Genomic DNA, 16,761 nt, shown 5'->3' with positions numbered 1-16,761 from the left:
TACAATTGAGAATGATTTATGGTGATCACTTGTAAGGTGCTATATAAAACATCACAACATATCAATGGTTTGTAGTTCTAACCTGTTGCTTCATACACTTCCCCCCACTCTCCTTTGTAGATGTACTCCTACTGCTCATTTCCTTTCAAGAGAGCTGTTGCTAGACACAGCAGGTCCCTACTTACCATTACCTCTTTGCAGATTCTGCCTTCTACTTTCAGCCCAAATTTTCCAGGAGCAGCAATTAGGGATCAAATTACTATCACAAATATCAAAATGAACTTGAACAATAAGGGTCTGAGAGACAGACCACTTTGAGTTCCACAATAACAACCCAGCCGTCAGCACGGCTGCTAACTCATTCCAGGTCAGCGTCCGTGTGAGGGCTGCAAAGCCAAAAATAAGTTGCAGTACTACTTGGAAGCAATGCCAGAACCTCAGACATGAACGTACAGTGCCACAACATTCGTTTAATTGCTGGTTTGGAGCGGAAGGGCGGGGAAAGCAACATGAATGACCCTATTCTGAAGTGATCAGAAACCATTCAAACAGGCAGCAGGGCTTTCCTGGCTCTCCTGCAGGTTACTGAATGGTAACAGCATGCTAGAGCAGGCTGGGTAGTTTCTCGTAAGCGATCAGTATTTTTTTCCCCTCAGCATTTGGAGCCAATTCACAACTGTTCTTAGGTAAGATTCTATGGAATTCAGGCAGAGAGCATAGAAAGGACTTGTAATCCCAGCATGCATGATTCTGAAGTGCAGCCAGAGGAGTGGGAGGTAATTAAGCTAAAGCTAATTTGGTAAAAGTAGTAACAAGGTGAGAAGGCAGAAGCCTCATCTTCAACGTGTTTGTCCTTCATGCTCGCTTCCCTCTCTGAACATTTATGCTAATGTATATACTCAATAATAATGTTGAAAGGGTTCTTTAACCATCTTGTACTCCTGTTCTCCACTCCTGAAATGGGTCATGTGCCAGCTTTGCCTCTCCCTGTTCTTGTCTCATATCTTTGAGCAGATGTACTGCAGCAAGTTCCTTGCAAGGGGGATGCTAGGCACACTTTTTAAACTACTGCAGCTATTCTTGCCATGGCTCCCATGGGAGCAGCCACACAGGAGTCTTATGAAACCTCTACAGAAATAGATTTGAGGCTAAAATGTGAATTTGTTATGGGGAGGGAACAGCAAATCTCCACTTTAGTTCAAGAGGAAGTGCTCAGCCTACAAAGCCACCTTTAAAGATACATAGTGGTAAAGATTCTTACCCAGGCCATTATGTAAACTGTTGCACTGTTCTCTTGACCTTATGAAACTTTCCCCCATATCTACATGTATCCTTGTACTTTAGTCCAGCTCTTATTTCAAGAACAGTATCCACCATAAATTCCATCTGCACCTTAATGCTTTACATAGCTATACATCGCCTACAGCCTAAAAATAAGCTGATCAAGTGTAAGCTTGCTTGTTCAAGGATAGCAGATTCTCTAACATACGTAAGATGTATTACCCAATGAGCAGCTTTTGCTAACGTAGGAAAAGCAGAAAAGCATATGGCATGGTAGATGTGGTCTTACCCTCTAACCTCTTGTGCACTGCTGCATAGAATACTTTGTCACTTCTACCTTTCTTGCTTGCTACATATTAAGTCGTATTTTGAACACTTGCATTATTTAAGGCATAAAATTTGTCTCTTCCACCAGAGAGTTAAGTCAGACCTAGGCCTGGGACCTTCTGGGAACAGTCAAGTTGTATGCTGGTATATTGATACCTATGGAAAACGGGTAATATCAAGCACTAGCATAAGAGGAAAGGGGGAACAGTGAAAAGCAATTCATATAACTGTCATCTCCTTCCCCTTTGCACTGGAGCGGGAGAGGTCTAAGCCCTCCTCTAAAAGCCTATTGCTTTTTCCAATTGTGAAGAAGATTCCATTCATGGGTTGTACATAACGTAGAACATAAGTATTGGGCAGCTTTTAAAGGCAGCTGAATTTCACTTGACATCCTTAAGCTGTTTTAACAGAAACACCCTCTAGTGGAGCAGTTAAGGAGGGCATCTTAAAACAAATCAGACTACTTCCAATTCTTTCTTTAGAGGTTTTTAGCCGATAGTTGCAAAGGTCGCTGGTAACATGTAGCAGCACTAGTACATGCAGCAGCTGCTGAAGACAATTGAACGGCATACCACCATGCAGGATTGTTGACCTTGTGAGGAATGTTTCTTGGTAATTTTTTTCTCTGAAGTGGAAGAAAGGAACCTGCCACCATTGTCACATACTCATTGTTTCTGCTGCTCTTGAGAGCCAGGATTTTGTACGATCTAATGAATTGCACATTATTGACGTTTTCTAGAGAGTACACAGTCATGCTTCAGATGTGATCTGAGTTTTACTGTATTGGTCATCATTCAGCTCTTGTTCAATGTAATAGACATGTTAGAATGACACAGTTTCAATTACTGAACGCCTCTGGATTTCCTGCAGGAACTTTCCCTGACTAGCCCCCTCTCCCTATTTCATAAAGCTTGAACCAATTAAGATGGCATGAGTTCAGGCAACACACATTGAACCAATTACATGAAGAGAGATCTCCTAATGAAGCCTGGTAGTTAATCCTTAGGGGGACAAACCTTGCTGTATTCAGTGATGTCAGTTGCTTCAGTTGTTCCCAGCTTGAGCTGGTGCGATGTAGGCCCACTGTGCTAATGTTCCTGGTTTCCAGATACTTACAGAAGCCCAAGCTTGTGTCAGAGGCTGCCTGAGTAGCTGGAAACAAGGAGAAGTTAACATAGGTGCCTTTACTGGTGCCACTGCTAGGTAGGGGAAAGAGACAGGGGCTGGCAGTTACCACCAAGATGGTTGAAAGATCCATCAGTTGGAAGCTGAAGTTAGACAAATGCAGATCAGAAATAAGAGGTAGTTAAAATAAAATAGGGAGGGTAGTTACCCACTCTGACAATTTACTAAGGATTATGGTGCATTTTCCATCACTGGCAATTTAGAAATCAAGCTTTTTTTAAAAAGTGCTCTAATTCAAACAATTCTGGGGAAAGTTCTATGGCCTGCATTACACAGATGGTCAGCCTAGATATTCACACTGGTCCCTTCTGACCTTGGAAGGTACTAATGGAGGTAAGAGGCAGAATGCCCCAGGAGAAAAGCAAGTGATTCACATTAATCTCAGTGGGGGGGAGGGGGAGAGTGTCTCATACACTTCAGAACCTGACCACACCATACAAGTTTAGGAACTGCTGATTTAGCAGATTTGATTTTCATATGACTGAGGTTTTTCTAAAGATTGATGATGGCAGAGAGACAAGTTTGCATTACTCCTTCATACCCTTTAGGTCAGATTTTGAGAGTGTTCAGAACCAACAGTAGGGACCAGACTTCGAAGAGTGCTCATCAGCATGAACAGGGCATGTGTGTGCTAAGCTCTCCTGAAAACGTGGTCTTTAGGCTAACATAGGAGGGGTGTTTCCCTATCTACTTCCACATCTTATTCCCACAGAAAGTGATAACTCCTAATTCACAGGCTCTCATTAGACACCTCAAACATTGAGAATTTTATTTAGTCTCACATTTAAACAGCAATGTAATAAGCAGAACTAGTTTTGATTAGGCCCCTTGTATAAGATTCTGAAGATGGGAAAAATATTTCAACTCCCTCCCCTGATCTCTAGTTTAGAACTATCCTGTTACAATCCAGCATGTTTATCAATGTGGCAGAAAAATCTAAAGGACCCTTTAAGTTGTGTCAAGGTTTGGACATTCAGTTGTGAATATATGAACTAACAAGATATTACAGATAGTAAACTTAAGGTCTAAAGCTACTGAAGCATCTTTCAATTTTAGATCTTTGGATGCTCATTTTCAGCTTCTTCATTCTGTAGAACTTGATTAGGATAAACCTGTAAATTAAACAGTTAGAATTAGTGACAAGATAAATTTTAATGCTGAGAACCTTCACTACCTGTGGATTAATCTGCTTTGTATGATTCAGGAAGACTTAATTCCTCAGTGACATTAGGCATCACTAGGTTTCATATTCCAACTGTGCTTGCGTAGATTAACAGTTGCACAATTAGCAATTTCGCCTCAATAAAAAGCAGAACAGATGTCTCTGGAGAGTAACACCCATAATTAGACAAGCACTGTCAATGCACCTTACACAGTTTAGCATAGGTAGTACAAGTTTGGGGTACCACTCCTTTGGAGTCCACCTTTAATTTCAGACTTGGACATGGAGCAAAGGAGGAAACATTAGAAGCTTTTGTGCATTCTTTCAGTTCCATTGCAAATAATTACAGGGGGCTCTGGCATGCACACCAGAATGGATATTACCAAGTACCATGCTGGTTCAGGCCCAGTTCCTGAGAGAATTAATCAGGTGACTTAAGTCTGTACCAGACTACACAGAGCTAAGTAAGCTACTCACCATTAGCAAACCTGCATTGCTTCAACACCTCACTGAAACCCTCACACAGCTTGAGGTCACTCTGGTTCTGTGCACACTCCAAAAACTGCTTCATTTCGTACTGGCAGGGCGGATACTGGGACTGCTGTTGATATGCAGCCTGGGCTGCTTGAGGCTCCTGAAAAGGAAGCCACAGAAGCACATTCACATATTTGAAAAAAAATGAACTTGGATGAAGATTTCCAGATACAGAGAATCACACCCTAAGACTACTTATTACAATAGGTACATTTCTGCTTCTTTCTTCCCCTGTGAAGGCAGCAGGAGCTCCCTTGGAAGTTGTGCAACTTTCAAATACTAGAGGTAATATCCTGACCCCACTGAAGTCAAAGGGAGTCTTCCCATTCTTAGGAACTTAGTGGACTTAAGATTTCATCCAGTGTTCGGCAACGTAAGAACTGTCCCTAGAGGGATTCAAATCCCAACACAGGGAAAGAGTACTCAAAAAAGCCTGATCCCAAGCATCACGTTGGTGAATAGAGGTCAATTTAAACTCATAAAACATTGAGATATTTTCCTGTTCCCCTTATAGTTAGGAGACTTGTCGATAAATAAGTTAATGTTTTGGATTGCAGTTGTGTCTGCATTTTAAAGAAAAATGTGATCAGAAAGGGTACTAATGGAAGGCTAATCCATAACTCTCCACAGTCTATTTCAGTAAGATTAAGAATTTGGTACAAAAGCAGAACAAGGTAAGATGTTCAAATGCAGCTGACAGAATCTGAGCCTTATGCCAAGCCTCTAGCTGACCATCTTAATCGATCTAGTCTTTTTTTCTACTTGAGTGAAAAGCAGCACATGGAAATTCTCTTGTGCACAAATCCAACAGCTAAATATTTCAGACCTTCATCACAAACTCTTAATGAATCCTAGAATGGCAGTTAATAACACTTGAATACCCATAACATCTTATTACTCTGATGGCTAGTTTACCAATCAAACCATAAGGGCATTAGATTTGACTGAGCCAATCTGTTACACACCCCTTTTTTGAGGGGGTGAGGGGGGTGTCAAAAGCCAGTCACTAGAATAGAATTATGCGTGTATCCCCATATACCATCTCCATGGATTAAGCTGTCATTAGGCCTATGTCACTCACTATGGCTCACCTTACAAGTTTCCCATTTCATTCATAGCTCAGACTGAAGATACAATATCAGCCATGTACCTGGTAAGTAATGTCAGGCCTTGCAGCTTCAGAGCCACTTCCTCCACCAAATCCTCCTGTCATGGCATGACCTAGTGTGTGTCCTACAGCTGAGCCTACTGCTACTCCTGCAGCTGTTGTAGCCATCTGTGCCATCAGACCAGGCTGCCTTGGTGCAGCAGCAGAAGTCACTGCAGATGCAGGGGCAGGTGCTGGTACTGGAGCACGAGCTGCAGGGGGTGGGGGTGCTGCTCTCATTTGCGGTGCACGACTGCATTGGGGGAAAAAAATAATTAATGCAAAAAACCGCACACCCTTTATAAAAGACTCCATTTAAAAGCTGAGTTTCAGAGTAGCAGCCATGTTAGTCTGTATCTGTAAAAAGGAATACATGTGGCACCTTAGAGGCTAACAAGTTTATTAGAGCATACGCTTTCATGAGCTACAGCTCACTTCATCAGATGGATACAGTGGAAAATATAGTGGGGAGATTTTATATACATAGAAAGAAAAGGAGTACTTGTGGCACCTTAGAGACTAACCAATTTATTTGAGCATGAGCTTTCGTGAGCTACAGCTCACTTCATCGGATGCATACCGTGGAAACTGCAGCAGACTTTATGTATACACAGAGAATATGAAACAATACCTCCTCCCACCCCACTGTCCTGCTGGTAATAGCTTATCTAAAGTAATCATCAGGTTAGGCCATTTCCAGCACAAATCCAGGTTTTCTCACCCTCCACCCCCCCACACAAATTCACTCTCCTGCTGGTGATAGCCCATCCAAAGTGACAACTCTTTACACAATGTGCATGATAATCAAGTTAGGCCATTTCCTTTTGCGAATACAGACTAACACGGTTGTTACTCTGAAACCTATATACATAGGTAACATGAAACAATGGATGTTACCATACAGACTGTAACAAGAGTGATCAGGAAAGGTGAGCTATTAATAAATGGACACAAATCAGACATCAAGAATCATAACATTCAAAAACCAGTCGGAGAACACTTCAATTTCTTTGGTCACTCGCTTACAGACCTAAAAGTGGCAATTCTTCAACAAAAAAAGCTTCAAAACAGACTCCAACGAGAGACTGCTGAATTGGAATTAATTTGCAAACTGGATACAATTAATTTAGGCTTGAATAAAGACTGGGAGTGGATGGGTCATTACACAAAGTAAAACTATTTCCCCTTGTTTATTTCCCCTCCTACTGTTCTTGTCAACTGCTGGAAATGGCCCACCTTGATCATCACTACAAAAGGTCCCCCTTCCCCCCCTTTGCTGGTAATAGCTCACCTTTCCTGATCACTTTTGTTGCAGTAAAAAGAAAAGGAGTACTTGTGGCACCTTAGAGACTAACCAATTTATTTGAGCATAAGCTTTTGTGAGCTACAGCTCACTTCATCGGATGTATGCATCCAGTGAAGTGAGTTGTAGCTCACAAAAGCTTATGCTCAAATAAATTGGTTAGTCTCTAAGGTGCCACAAGTACTCCTTTTCTTTTTGCAAATACAGACTAACACGGCTGTTACTCTGAATCTTGTTACAGTCTGTATGGTAACACCCATTGTTTCGTGTTCTGTGTATATAAAATCTCCCCACTATATTTTCCACTGAATGCATCCGATGAAGTGAGCTGTAGCTCACGAAAGCTTATGCTCTAATAAATTTGTTTGTCTTAGGTGCCACAAGTCCTCCTTTTTATTTAAAAGTTGAGTTTTTGAATACCTGTAATGTTTATACCACATACATGTCTTGCAATACAAAGACTGAACTCTAGGGCTGGTGTACATGCTTTAGGCTTAGGTCTCCTTTTCGGAAACTTTCATAAAGATTTCACAAATGGATACAGGCGATTCAGACCCCCTTCCCCTAATGTGAATGAAAAGAACAAAATTGTGCGAACTGTGGGATAATCGACGTGTGGCGGATTTTCAAACCGGAGCCAGCTGGCTTTTGCCAAGGCTGATCCACAGCCCGTCCAGCCTGTAGGTGCCACAAACTAGTTTAGTGCAGGCCTGTCCAGGCAGCACCCCGCCCGGTTACAAGTCGGATGTTCCCTCAGCCGGTTAAACATTGACCGCCTCGACAAGGCCGCAGCGCTCAGCAAACGCCGCCCCCCTCTGCGGCAGAGGAGGCCGGAGACGGTTACATAACCGAGGCCTTGGATCAGCCTCCGCCGCGGGCCTCACGGCGCGCCCATCCCCCGCTCCGCCAGAGCTCCCTGCGCCCGCACCAGGCTCGCTGGGGGAGGCCCACGAACCCGGATCCACGCAGGGGCTACTGCCCTGCCAGGCCGGGGGGGACAAGGTGAGATTAACAGGGCCCGCCCCCCCCCAGCGCACCCTATCTGCCCTCCAGGCTCCTCGCCCCCTCCCTGGCCTGCCCCCAGCCCCGCTCACCTGGCCGGGGCCGCCATGCGGGACGTGCGGCTCCGGCTGCCCCTCGGCATGCTGGCGGGGGCGGGCGGGCGGACTCGCTAACGGCCGGGACTGCGCCTGCTGCACCCGCCTTCTCCTGCCGACGCCGCGGGCCGCACTGATCTGATCCGCCGCTTCCGCTTCCGCCCCCTTCAAGGTCACCGGCTTGCCAGCGGCGGCGCGCGCCCTCATGATGTCACACGCAAAGAGCGGCGTAGAGGGCGGAGCCAATCTCCACCCCCTGCCAGTCTCCACCCCCTGCCATGGCTGGGAGAGACTCCCCTACTGTCCCCATCAACCTGCCCTCAGACCAAGGCTGGGGGAGGAGGGAGCCACTGGGGAGGCCCTGCTGGGATCCCCACAGAAGCCCTGCTGGGTAGAGGAAGGATGTTCTAGGGCTGCCCCTCGTCCTTGGTTAAGGCCCTATCCATAGGCTGATGGATGTCTGCAGTATTAGGAAGTCGAGTGCAACTATTGGGCCAGTCTGAGACCCTGTGATCACTGTACCACTGTTCTTTTTGTAGCTGTGGAGTTGATCTTAACATTTACGGGGGTGAAATCTTAGTTAAAAATGGTCAATTTTATATGGTAGAAGAATGATAAAGAATTTAATGTATCTGTTTGTATAGCAACCATAATGGGGCCCCACTCCTGATGGAGACCTTTTAAGTGCTGCCGCAATAGAAATGTGAATTAATAGTAAACGCATCTCATGTTAATGTCACTCAGCAGCACCACTGTTCAAAATTCAAGCCAAGAGAATGAAAAATAACAACTATTCAGAGGAAACCAATTAGTAAAGTGACTACAGATCCAATAAATGTATTTGGTAGGAAAGTCTTAGAGTAGAACCATCTACAATCAAATTACATAGTCTTGTGAATGCTGTTGTATACGGTATGTGTTTAAATGAGTTGTTATATATTGAATTAAGCCAAGTTTAGTTAATGTTAAAGGTTTTTTCACATGTCTGAAATGTGTTAGTACTATACAAATACTACTTCCAAAAACTTATTTGAGTACAGACTCATGCTCAAAGCACCTTGTAATACAACATCTGTTCGCAGCTGTTCAGGTACAGTCCTAAATGTTTTTCTCTCTTTTAAACTGTGATTGGTTTGGCATGTATGAGAAATTATACTGTTCGTTTACATGTATTGCCACCTTTTAATTTTGATCTATTAATAGTTACATGCTCTAGAGAACAGGTGAATCAATTAAATCCAACTTTATAGCATTATGATAACAATCAGAAAGAGTGGCACACGTCTCTCCCCTCTGCCTTTATTTCATATCTCACTGCTCTGATTAACATTTTCTATTTATCCATATTTAATTACCAGTTCACCAAAAAGCATAATTGTGTCATTTTTGCATACAGAAGCAACCTATCATCAGATTTAGACAGCTGTCTAGAAAGTAAAAAAACAAGTATTGATCAGAAAAACTATGACCATGATTCCACACAGAGTTGTGTGCAGGAACAGTGATCTACACACACACAGCTCGTTGTAGGATGGGAGTCTTAAAAAAAAAAAAAAAAATCTTAAGAGCAGCAGGAGAAGAGACAGGACCCAACTCCCAAAAATTGCCATGATCAAAATCAGATTACTTATGTGATTTTCCTGACAATAAAAGCCACTCTTTTTTTAAAAAAAAATAAGCCAATAATAATACCCGTATTTACATATATTCATATAGCTATCATATATTAGAAACGTTATATACAATTAACCAGTATATAAAAAGGTACTATGTACAGCCCAATGCCAATATACATAACCAGTCATTTAAAAACAAAGAAAAACACTAACATTGCCCTAAAGGAGAGTTAGAAGGGATATACTTAAAATACACTCCTCTCTAATTTTTGTTAACTTACTGTTATTACAACTCTTAAGATCAATAGAACTTGATGGGAATGTATATTATTTCAGTTTATTTTGTGGTTTTGATACCACTTCATATGTAGCTGCCCCTATATTTTAGGTCCTAGATCCTGCGAACAGCTATGCTCACAGTTTTACATGCCTGTGTAAATCACTGTGAGACTACTCATGTGCCTGTTCTTTGGCACACAAACTGTATCTACAATGCTTGTTGCAGTTGTGAAGCATCTAGCATAACAAAGCCCTGATCCTGATGAGGGCCCCTTGCCACTACTGTAATCGCACATACGTAACTTTAAGCACGCCAGTAGCCCCTATTATAGTAGACAATGGGACTACTCATGTCAGTAAAATTACACATGTGCAGGATAGGGGCCTTAATCAGTTTCCCCTATTTGTATGGGTCTTTCAAACAGCAATAAGGGACTGAGATATTTTTGAAAATAGTGAAAATTAAAAAAAAAATATTTTAAACAACTTTAAACCCCATTAAAAAAATAAAACAACCCCCTTGATTTCATTTGATTTTTAATGGTGTACCTTTTCAACATTCTGGCTAAGATTTTTAAAGATCCCTGAAACCTCCCTAATTTAGACCCCTTTGAAAATCACAACTCTATCACTTAAGCCCTGATCTTCCAAACTCACATGTGCAGTTGGATCCCAGTGCCCACACCGACTCTCATTCACTGACTTCAATTGGGTTCTTTGTGAGTACAAGAGATCCACCTGTACATATGCTCATGTAAAATCAAGGCCGTAATCAGCAACTCTGAGATTTAAGGCCCCAATCTTGCAAATTTTTACACACCTGAGTAAACTCATTGAGTTCAACAAGATTACTCAAGCATGCATCTACCCACTCTGCAACAGGATTTACTAGCAAGGAACCTGACTTCAGTGAATAGTTCCTGGGGACAAGCATCCACACTAACAGATATGACTGTAGTGCCTTCAATTGTAAAAGAAAACAAGGAGTACTTGTGGCACCTTAGAGACTAACAAATTTATTTGGGCATAAACTTTTGTGGGATAAAACCCACTTCATTGGATGCAGGCAGTGGAAAATACAGTAGGAAGATATATATACACACAGAGAACATGAAAAAATGGGTGTTGCCATACCAACTGTAACAAGACCAATTAGTTAAGATGGACTATTATCAGCAGGAGAAAAAAAAACCTTTTGTAGTGACAATCAGGATGGCCCATTTCAAACAGTTGACAAGAAGGTGGGGGGGGTGGAATAGTTTTTACTTTGTGTAATGACCCATCCACTCCCAGTCTTTATTCAAATGTAAAGTCTCTAATTCAGAAAGCCTAGCTTCTTACTTGTCTGTAAAGTGCTTAGCATACTGTTGGCATTACATAAAATAACACAAGATGAGGCAAAAAATGTACCAAGGACCTTGGTCTTATTGAAAAACATGTCACTTATTTGTCCTACAAGACATGGTATTTAAACAGTGCAACAGGTGAGGTTAAGGAGATCCCATTGCATAGCATTCCTGAGCAGAGCTCCCTCTTCCTAAGGGGAAGAGCAGTAGGAATGTGTGGAGGGGTTGGGTTTAACATCCGGTCCTCTATTCAGCCTGCAAGAAATAGACACAAAACATTGTCTCTTTTAGTTACATGATCAACTACTGTGTGACATTTCGCTGTTTCATTTAAACATGAGGTAAGCCAACCCTCCTCCTTTGTTATCAGCATGAAACCATCCTCCCCCAAGAATATTGACAGTGGTGGTGCCTTAAAATCAGGCAGCTCCTTGGGCTGCACATGCTGATGCTTCAAAGTAGGAGGGGGAAAAGTCGGGGTATAGAGAGACTATGGAGTTTTATCACCGCAGTTAGTCCTAACGCTCATTATTATTATTTATTTGTACTACCATGTCGCCTCAGGGTTCTAGTCATGGGACCTAGTCTCCTCTGTGCTAGGTGCTGTACCAAGAGAACGAAAAGTCCCTATCCCAAGAGGCTTACAAGCTGAGTACAGTGAGAAGGAACATTATGGACCTTGGGTTGCTTACAGAGGGGTACCATCGGTTTGGGGCTCGCGAGTTGGCAGTGCAGGGGGTATGGGAGAGAAGCTAGTGTACAGATTTGCGTGGCTGCAAAGGGGTTTCGGGATGGGGGAGCTGTGTAAGGAGCGCGGGTCACCTCCCTGGAAAGTCCAGGGGGTGGGTGGAGAAGGGGGACCCCCCTTGGGCCTAGCGCGTAACTCGCCCTGGCGCTGCGCCTCCCGGCCCGGGTGGAGCGAGGCCCGCGCTGCTCCCGGCGGCGCCGCTTGGCCTGGCTGTTGCGCAGCTTTTGGGCGAGCTTCCTCTCGTGGCCGGCGGGGAGGTAGCGGTTGGTGCGGAGCTCCCGCTCCCGGCGGCTGCGGCCCTTCCCGCCGGAGCCCGGGCCCCGCGGCCCGCTCCACTCCCGCACGTTGTACCACTCGTATGGGTCGTAGCGAGCCTCGGGCTCCTCCGCCCCAAGGGGCGCTGCCTTCTGCGGCCGGGCGGCGGCCGGGCCCTCGGGCTCCTCCTGGGCCCTTGGCTCTCGCATGCCTGCCGAGCCCGGCTCTGTCTGCGCGCAGTCCCGCCCACCTGAGTGGGAGGGGGCACTCCGTTTCGCCTTCCCATTGGCTCCGCCGCGGAGGGCGGGCTCTAACGCGCCACAAACCCCACCCCTCCCGTTGCGTCATAGACCATGTCGTGCCCTCTCTGAAGGTTACGGGCCCCTGGGCTTGCGGGGTTGCTATGGCAACAGAGGCCTATGCCAAAGGGTCTCCCTCTCACTTCTCAGGCCTACATGTGGAGGGGTATGCCCCTTGCTTTGCCCCAGATGTATACACAAGGGGAGTGGTCCTGCCCCCAAGTCTATATACAAAGTGGGGTGTCCCCTGTATAGCAGATTCATACCCAAAGGGGGTGTCCCCTGACCACAAATCTCTATCTACAAGGGGTGGTCCCCTGCACCCCAGTTCTACATAAAAAGGGAGCACTCATCTACCTAGAAAAAGAGGGACCTCCCCCCCCCCAAGCCTGTATACAAAGGGGACCTTGCTATCTATCTCTCCCCATATGCAAAGAGTGGGAGGCTCTCTCTTCCACAATGCACATCCTTTTTGGCACACAGGATCACCAGAACTCCACCATGGGATTGGGATATGTTAGAAAAAGAAGAGGATCGGAGATAGGTGGCAAAAAATAGGAGAGATTGAAAGGATTAGGACTTTTTAGTACAGAGAAGGGACATGATAGATGTAAAAAGAATAATGAAAGGCATTAGAAAAAGGAAATCTGGCACTTTTATTAGATACTTAATACACATTAAAGTCAAATGCAATATACCTAAAACTGATGAAAGGAAATACTTGTTTAGATAGCACAATTAACTTGTGGATATTGCTGCCATAAGATAGCAAGCTTATTCAGATTTTAAAAAGAATTAGTTGTTTACATGTATAATAGGAGATCCACAGCTACATTACAAATATATAATGAAAAATAGTCCTCGCCCCAAAGAGCTTACAACAACCTACATATATGCACACCATGGATAAATGTGTCCCTCTGATTTCCTGATCCCTACTTATTCAGTTAATGTAGAAAAGGTTTTTTTTTTCCTGATTAGGGGCCTGAGCTAATATCCACTGAAATAAATAGAAGGACTCCTGTTGAAGTCAATGGACCTGGGATTGGGCCCTGTGTGTGTGTTTTTTTGTTGTTGTTTTTCAAATGGCAGAGGGAATCAGCCAAAAGCAAAATCTCAGGTTGCTTTATTTCCCATTGTAGGCAGGTATATCTCTTATTTGTATTGTATGCAAGCATTCAGAAGTTCATATATTTAATATGATTGCTACCATGCAACATTATAACTTAATGCTCAAGCCCAAGGAGGAATAATTTCCACAAGAGAAAATTTGTCATTCCTTTTACTTAGTTTTTTGCTGCTATGTAAGGAATGTGTAAAAGACTAGAATTATATTAAATACCGCTCGCAAATTATTTCTGCATTGTTGTGTACGATGTTGCTGTTCTCTGACTAGTGATACTCTCTCTGCATGATCACATCATTAGTATTATCAGCTGGCAAAGTATTATTAGTCTGAAGCGCAGCTTGAATCACAGATGTAATTTCTGTTAATTCCTGTATTAAAGGGGAGACAAACAAACCACTTATACTGCAACAAAATATCTTACAAAAGCAAATCAGTGAGGTAACCTGCCCATTTAATGTGACATATACAACAAATAAACCACTCACATAATTTCTTTTAATTTATGGGACCATACAAAACTGTTTGCAGAATTTTTTTTAATCAATTTGGACTATATGTAACTGTTTGCAGGTCTGGACCTTTATTATTGTCTCAGAAGCTGTTTCCCACACCTTAACCTTAATTCTTAATCTCTGTCGTTCTTTTTCCCTGACTTTTCTCCAGTCTGTTAAGATCTCTATGGCATGTATCTTTCCCTAAACGTCCCTGTTTTTTGGTTTTGTTTGTCAGCCAGGCAATAATTTCTATTTTTAATAATTTCTAAAGATATTATTACACCAGCTGCCAATCTAACTAGGCTGAAAAATATTTGCTGTGCTGTATTTATATGAAAAATATTCCATGTTTCTATAGGTTTTCATACAGAATTTAGATTCCAGATAGTAATCATTTCAGATTTTGGAACTAGTTTTGAACTCCTTCTCCTAAATTTGGCCCATAGTGATTCCCAATAGCACATCCTCTATAAATCAGCCATTGACACAGAAAGCATCATTCAAAAGTTGACAGAGGAAAAATAAATTGTATTCCACCTGAAGTAAAAATTCAGGACCCAGTCCTGTACCTGTTGAGTGCCTATTGTGAAGAGTTGTGTCCTCAACTCTCTGTGACTTTAATAAGAATTGAGTGTGCTAAACACCTCTTAGGCACTGCCTGGGTTCTTACCTGGTTGCGCCTTCATTAATTATACATAAAAATATTCTTAACTGGAAACTTTGTGTTATTTGGGGGCTGAACTTCAAAAATGTGACTGCTGCCAGGCAAGAGACAGGGTTGTTTCTGTTCCCCCATACCTCACCTTTATTATCTCTTCTGTGCAACCCGACTTTTTTTCGCCACAGCAGTAGAAATTGGAGCCTAGACAGCAAGGACAGCCGTTTTTATTGTTAATACATTTTTATGAGTCCTGAGCAATACATCTCTTCTCTTTGCTGCAGTAATTTCACAATGTGTTTCTGTGTATTGCTTTTGTTCCATAAAACAAAAGAGGCACTAATGGCATCATTTGTGTGATGAATGCTGCCATTGTGTTGCTTTATTGTTTCTTGTTCCTTGGGAAATTCTACAGAGGCTCATATTGTACTGAGTTACTGTCTGTTAGTATGTCTAGCAGCAAGCCCAGAAGGCTCAAGAGAGTAGGGGGATAGATGGGCTGTGATTGTACTTTAAATATGCAGGAAGATAGTGGCTGTGGAGGGTGTTTATAATAGTGCAAGGCTGATTCTAGACTCTGCTGTTATACCTCTTTTGTATTTATAGTTCAGAGACTTTAGCTGGCTTCTCAACCTATAACCAGAGATGTATTATGACAGATTTCAGAGTAACAGCCGTGTTAGTCTGTATTCGCAAAAAGAAAAGGAGTACTTGTGGCACCTTAGAGATTAACCAATTTATTTGAGCATAAGCTTTCGTGAGCTACAGCTCACTTCATCGGATGCTACAGCTCACTTCATCGGAGGAGGGTTTGAGGATTAAGTACATGCCATTTGTGTTTTGTCATCCACGGTAATTAGGGTGACAGGCATTTTTTGGTAAAACATGGTTCATCAAATGATGCATCCAATGAAGTGAGCTGTAGCTCATGAAAGCTTATGCTCAAATAAATTGGTTAGTCTCTAAGGTGCCACAAGTACTCCTTTTCTTTCAGAGATGTATTGAAACTGCTCCTGCCAGAAAAACCTTATTTTCTAGACTATCTTGTTCTAGGACGTTAATTCATAAGAAAACATATTCTCATGAATCCATCTCCTCTCCTCCTTAATCACCCTACTGCTTAGTTCTCAAAAAGTTTAGTTCCGCAGATTACTAGGAAAGAATCTACAAATCACTTATGATTTTTAGACACAATTTAAGATTATTGTCCTACACTATCCTTTCCCCTCCTTTTCCTTCTTCCGTAACCTCTCAAATCTTGCAGTAAGGCTTAATGGGAGCATTGTTCTTAAGTACAATGGTATACCTTGTACCTTTCTTGTTTCTTTTCCAAATGGACTAAAGCATAAAGGGGACTTCAAAAGGAGATGCATGTGCTAAAACCCATTGATAGTTTGTCCTGCCGAGGTCAATGCCACAAATTCCATTTATTTCAAAGGGAGCAGGATGGAGTTTCTATTACCTCATTTCTTAAAGTGAGTTTGGAGTTGTTTATTGACATTTTAGTGGTGTTTGGGATGGTCATGGAAACTACATGGCTACTGGCAGAAAAATATTAGTTATCTACAGGCAATCTAGAAGCACCTTAAGGCCTACCCCCACAAGCCCATACCCCATATTGATGTTTTCCATTCTCCCCCTCGTGTCCATGCAATATTATTCATGTGCCCTTTGACCATGTCCTAATGCACTTTGTCATTTATTACAAAGACAAAACAAAACTGGTAACTGAGCGGGTATCTGTTGGGGTAGATCCCTTGGTTCACAAAATCGAGTGTGACGTTAACACCTTGTTCCTCTAGCAGGGTATGCCCAGCCTAGCATGGGTACAGCTAAAAGCTGTTTGGGGAGCCAATGTAGGGAAGATGATCTGAGATTAGGGTCTACCAGCCCCCACCTCA

General features: G+C 42.9%; 2 protein-coding genes across 2 annotated transcripts; both read right to left on the bottom strand.

Moving 5' to 3' along the window:
• Window positions 1-3,531: 3,531 nt before the first annotated feature.
• CHCHD2 (coiled-coil-helix-coiled-coil-helix domain containing 2) lies at window positions 3,532-8,191 on the bottom strand. The gene is made up of 4 exons (XM_077836621.1): window positions 8,034-8,191; window positions 5,640-5,889; window positions 4,433-4,589; window positions 3,532-3,905 (listed from the first exon to the last, which is right to left on the bottom strand). Exons 1-4 carry the CDS (start codon window positions 8,081-8,083, stop codon window positions 3,895-3,897), a joined length of 468 nt encoding a protein of 155 aa, XP_077692747.1. The 5' UTR covers window positions 8,084-8,191; the 3' UTR covers window positions 3,532-3,894.
• Window positions 8,192-10,927: 2,736 nt separating this feature from the next.
• On the bottom strand, window positions 10,928-12,520 carry NUPR2 (nuclear protein 2, transcriptional regulator). The gene is made up of 2 exons (XM_077836804.1): window positions 12,166-12,520; window positions 10,928-11,532 (listed from the first exon to the last, which is right to left on the bottom strand). The coding sequence occupies exons 1-2, from the start codon at window positions 12,487-12,489 to the stop codon at window positions 11,524-11,526; spliced, it is 333 nt and encodes a 110-aa protein (XP_077692930.1). The 5' UTR covers window positions 12,490-12,520; the 3' UTR covers window positions 10,928-11,523.
• Between the last annotated feature and the right edge of the window lie 4,241 nt (window positions 12,521-16,761).

The sequence above is a fragment of the Eretmochelys imbricata genome, chromosome 17, assembly GCF_965152235.1.
Source record: "Eretmochelys imbricata isolate rEreImb1 chromosome 17, rEreImb1.hap1, whole genome shotgun sequence".
NCBI classification, from domain to species: Eukaryota; Metazoa; Chordata; order Testudines; family Cheloniidae; genus Eretmochelys; species Eretmochelys imbricata.
Note: the sequence above shows the minus strand (reverse complement) of the source record. Positions and strands in the feature narration are given on the sequence as shown.

Excerpts from the sequence above, each read along its gene's own strand:
- NUPR2 (XM_077836804.1), bottom strand. The coding sequence starts at position 12,489 with ATGCGAGAGCCAAGGGCCCAGGAGGAGCCCGAGGGCCCGGCCGCCGCC.
- CHCHD2 (XM_077836621.1), bottom strand. The coding sequence starts at position 8,083 with ATGCCGAGGGGCAGCCGGAGCCGCACGTCCCGCATGGCGGCCCCGGCC. Across the intron at positions 5,890-8,033 it reads CGCATGGCGGCCCCGGCCAG|TCGTGCACCGCAAATGAGAG; the intron begins GTGAGCGGGGCT and ends CCCCCAATGCAG. Across the intron at positions 4,590-5,639 it reads GGCCTGACATTACTTACCAG|GAGCCTCAAGCAGCCCAGGC; the intron begins GTACATGGCTGA and ends CTTCCTTTTCAG.